Source organism: Sceloporus undulatus, chromosome 7, assembly GCF_019175285.1.
Source record: "Sceloporus undulatus isolate JIND9_A2432 ecotype Alabama chromosome 7, SceUnd_v1.1, whole genome shotgun sequence".
NCBI lineage: Eukaryota > Metazoa > Chordata > Lepidosauria > Squamata > Phrynosomatidae > Sceloporus > Sceloporus undulatus.
In genome coordinates this window covers 26,586,661-26,590,733 of record NC_056528.1, presented here as the reverse complement: position 1 = coordinate 26,590,733, position 4,073 = coordinate 26,586,661, and the positions used below count along the sequence as shown (strand labels likewise).

Sequence of the window (4,073 nt, the reverse complement as noted above, 5' to 3'; positions counted from 1 at the left end):
CCAGACCTTTCTGACAGAGAAGACTGAATATCTCACTAAACTACGAACCACAGAATTCCCTAGCATGGAGCCAAAGCAGATTCAAACTGCACTAATTCTACAGTTTAGGACCCAGACGCAGCTTTAGGAGTGATCAGAAACCATTGGGCCATGCTATTTCTCAGTCTCTCTTGAGGGCAGAGAAGAATGGAGACCAATGACGCAGACCTGCAGGCTTTTTTTTGGTGAATCTGGCATGTCACTTCTATTTCTCCTGTGTGATGATTTTTTAAAACCATCTTTACCTGATGGAAGAGGCCAGTGAGCTTTGAAAGCTGGCATAATGTGGCGTGGGTGGGTTTTGTGCCTCTCGGTTGGCCTTACAAATGTATCCGCAGTGTGGGTTTTGGTATTATGGCTTTATTGGTGCAAGGAGTGGAAAATATTAATTTCAGTGAGAAAGTTTTTTAACATGTGAGTTGTGTTATGAACATACTTAGCTGGGCAGTCATCACCATCTCCCCTGCCTGCCCCCTCCCATGCGCAGTTCACCCTTCAACCTTCAGGTCTCCTCTTTTCTTTCTAGACAGATGCTAGAGCAAGCTCAGAGCAGAAGGCTGCTGGAAGACTCCGATTCGGACGAGGATCGTGTTCCGGCTCCTGCAAAATCACTACCGAGAGCAAAGCCAACAGACATCCTACAGGAGGTAGGCACTAACACCCAGGGTGCAAGGAAAGTTTTGTGTTTTTGTTGATTGGTCCACCACAGAAAAGGGTCCTCTGTTGTTATTTAGTAAGATTGGGTATTCAGTAAAATTGGTTAAACTTTGAAGAGGGAAGGAAAATAGCTTTGCATGTACCAGCTCCCAAAATGCAGGAAAAATTGTTCTTAAAGAACAAGCCTGACACTGTGTTTCATGCACAAAATTATTAAAGATATTATGCATAAAATTACCATCAAGCTATGTGTATAAGGCCTATACAAAACAAATGAATGTCATGTTTAGACTTGGATCCCATCTCCAAGATATCTCATTACGTATATGTAAATATTCCAAAATCTGAAAGAATCCGAAATCCCAAACACTTCTGGACCGAAGTGTTTTGGATAAGAGGGACTCAGCCTGTACAGGGTTTTGTAGTGGATACTGATCTGGAGACAAATAAAACTAATTTCTAGTGTTGTCTACACTGGCTGTCAAAACCTCTTCATGGTTTCAGAAAGAAAGATCTTTCCCAGCCTTATTTGGAGAGACCACAAACTGAACCTGGGGCCCTTTGAATGTACAGTTCTGAGTGCCTCATATGAAGAAATGTATAGCTCTTGCTCTAGCTGGAGTTCCTGCATTTAGCTGGGGGTTGGATTCAAATGGCTTTTGGGATCCTTCCAACTATATGGGTCTGTGATTCTGTAAAGCAAGTTCTCTATATATAAACACATTAAAATAACACTTTAAAAACAATGAAAATAATCCAGTTAAAACAGTAAAAAGGTTTTTAAAAATACAACATACAAAATTTAAAACAAAACCAACCCCCCTCCCATGTGCTCCCTTTCCCAGGACTCCGAGCCTCAAACTAAGAAGCTGAAGGTGGAAAGCTGGGAGAGGAGTGTGGGCAAGCTGTCCCACAAGGCCAAGCTGTCGGGAATGGTGACCGCAAAGAAGAAGCCTGCGGGCAGCATGGCAAATGGCACAGCAAGTCAAGAAGTGTCGTCGGGCCCAGGTGATGGAGGAAAGCAAAGTTGGGACAGAGATGGAGGCATAAAGAAGGGAAGAGATTGATGAATAGAGAAGGCATGAGGTTGATGCATAGAGAGGGGAGAGACGGAGGCATAGAGAATGGAAGAAAGAAGAATAGATAAGGGAAGAGATGGAAGAATATAGAAGGCAAGAGGTTGATGCATAAAGAGGGAAGAGATGGAAGCATAGAGAAGGAAGGAAATGGGAGAAGGGGGCATAGAGAAGGAGAGAATTAGAGCATATAGGCAGGGAAGAAGGTGGCATAGAGTAGGCTGGGGAAAAGACATGACTTCCAGAGATTGAGAGTGATGAAAGTTGTAGCCAGCAACCCCCGTTGGATCCATAGTTTGGCATAAGTGTTCTACATCATTCTTTGCAGTTCTGCTTTTGACTCAGTGTGACACCTTTCCCCCTTGGCTTTGGTCATTCATAGGTAATGGAAGTCTGAATGCAGGGAACACCTCCAGTGGTGCCACAATATCTTCTGGACTGTCTACCGGGTCTTCCTCCCTCAGCCTCTTGGGAGCCTACTCAGACAGCGAGGACAGTAAAAGTGACTGATGGCCCCTGAGCTTAACCAGGTTCTTTTTTCTCAGCCCGCAAACACTATCTTGCAGGCCAGAAGTGACTTGTTGGGTTGCCTGCCTGCTCCTTGCAATACTTGTAAACAAGGTTGGCTGTTCTCTCTTGTGGAACCACCACCAGCAGCAAAAGAAGTTGGGTGCAGCCTTTTGTCAGATGTCTTACCCCGGCTTGATTATTCCTCTCTTCCACCTCGCTGTTGGTTAAGGTGACGTAATGGGGAGGCAGAGAAATCCAGCTTTTTTGTTAGGTTCCTGGAGCAGTTCTCCCATGGGGAGAAGAAAACTGATCATCCTTTGCAAAAAAATAACCCAAACCATCTCTCTTAAGGCATGATGACATTGCAGGCCTGGAGTATAGCATCTTCTTTATGGCTCTAGAGCAAATCCACAAAGGGAATGGACTGTTCTTCTTCATGGTCCTCTGTAACCCCATATAGATGAACCAGCACAACTTGCTAGTGGGTTTAGGACCCAGAATACAATTGTGGCTGCTGGCCAGGGCCATAGTCCCTACCTTTGCAGGAAGGACACATCCTTTTCCATTTTTCACTGGCTCTTTTCATTTTCCCATCCTCACTACCAGAATGTTGACCCCTTTGGATACATGTAGACTGTTGCATTTTATTTCTTGAGTTCCAGGATCTCTTGAGTGGCTGGATCTGGGATCCTTCTTGTGTAATTTATCAGATATTTTAAAATTAGATGTATAGGAAAGTTTGTGATTGCAGTATTGTCTAGTGTCGTCTGTCAACTGGGGTTTTGCATTCAACAAATACAACCATACAAACATATATTTAACTCCTTGTCTCACTTTTGGGAGAAAGGTCAGTGGGGGACTGCATCTCCCTCAATCCCCACATTGCTGTCTGGGGAGAGGGGATACTGGGATATTTTGTAGGTCTTTATACAGAGGCTGGATGAGCATCTCTCAGGAGTGTTGGCTAACACATTGTAAACCGCTTAGAGCAGTGAACCTCCAACATGTAGCACACATTTTTTGCCAATGGGGAGTGTTTGTGTGTGTGTGTGTGTGTGTGAAGGCATTGGCAAAGGTGTGTATAAAATTATGGTAGACATGCTGGGCTCTCTTTTTTGGAGGTTGTCAAAGAGATTGGATGCTCACTCACAAGGCTTTTTTATTTTTAGCAGTAGAAAGGGTTAGATTAGATGACCACTGAGGTGGCTTCCATGACGGTGATTCTTTGTGCATACTTTCAGGTTGCTTGTCGATTTAGGGCAACCCCATGCATATCAAAGGGTTTTCTTAAGCAAGGAAGACACAGAGGTGGTTTGGCCAATTCCTTCCTCTGAAATATAGCTTGGTATTCATTGCTAAGAGGACTTTTGTCTCTGCTTGTTCTTCCCTCTGCAGCCGGGAGGGGGCATTTTGCAGCAATAAGACCCTTAAAATGATATATTTATTTGTCTGCAGTGGACAAGAGAATGGCAGCTGGAGAGGTCGACCAAGCGATTCTCCTGTCCTGTGGTTCTTCAGTTGACTTTGTTCCCTTGCGAAGTACATCCTATAAAGGGGATTGGGACGGCGTCCATTTTGCAAAAGAGCCAAATTTTCGGGCCATCTGTTTCTGTGTCAGCCCATCTGGAGCTTGCAGTTGTCTTTCCATCTTTGCTGGGAGTGACACTTGGAGCAATTTCTTGTTGGAAAAGGAGGAATGAAAGGGCGCCTGCCTGGCTTTGAACTAGAACAGCCCGGGTTTGTTGGCACAGAGAGGAAGGAAAGGTTCCTATGTTCGTGAAGGGTTGAAAA

At 44.5% G+C, this 4,073-nt stretch overlaps 1 protein-coding gene across 1 annotated transcript in view; it reads left to right on the top strand.

Moving 5' to 3' along the window:
- The window catches only part of YJU2 (YJU2 splicing factor homolog), a 7,568-nt gene extending 4,472 nt beyond the window's left edge, over positions 1–3,096 (top strand). The window contains exons 6-8 of the mRNA XM_042479822.1: positions 566–686; positions 1,542–1,704; positions 2,155–3,096. Of these exons, the coding sequence (XP_042335756.1) occupies positions 566–686; positions 1,542–1,704; positions 2,155–2,282 (412 nt within the window). The 3' untranslated portion in view covers positions 2,283–3,096. The remainder of the gene's footprint in view (positions 1–565; positions 687–1,541; positions 1,705–2,154) is intronic.
- Positions 3,097–4,073: the final 977 nt, after the last annotated feature.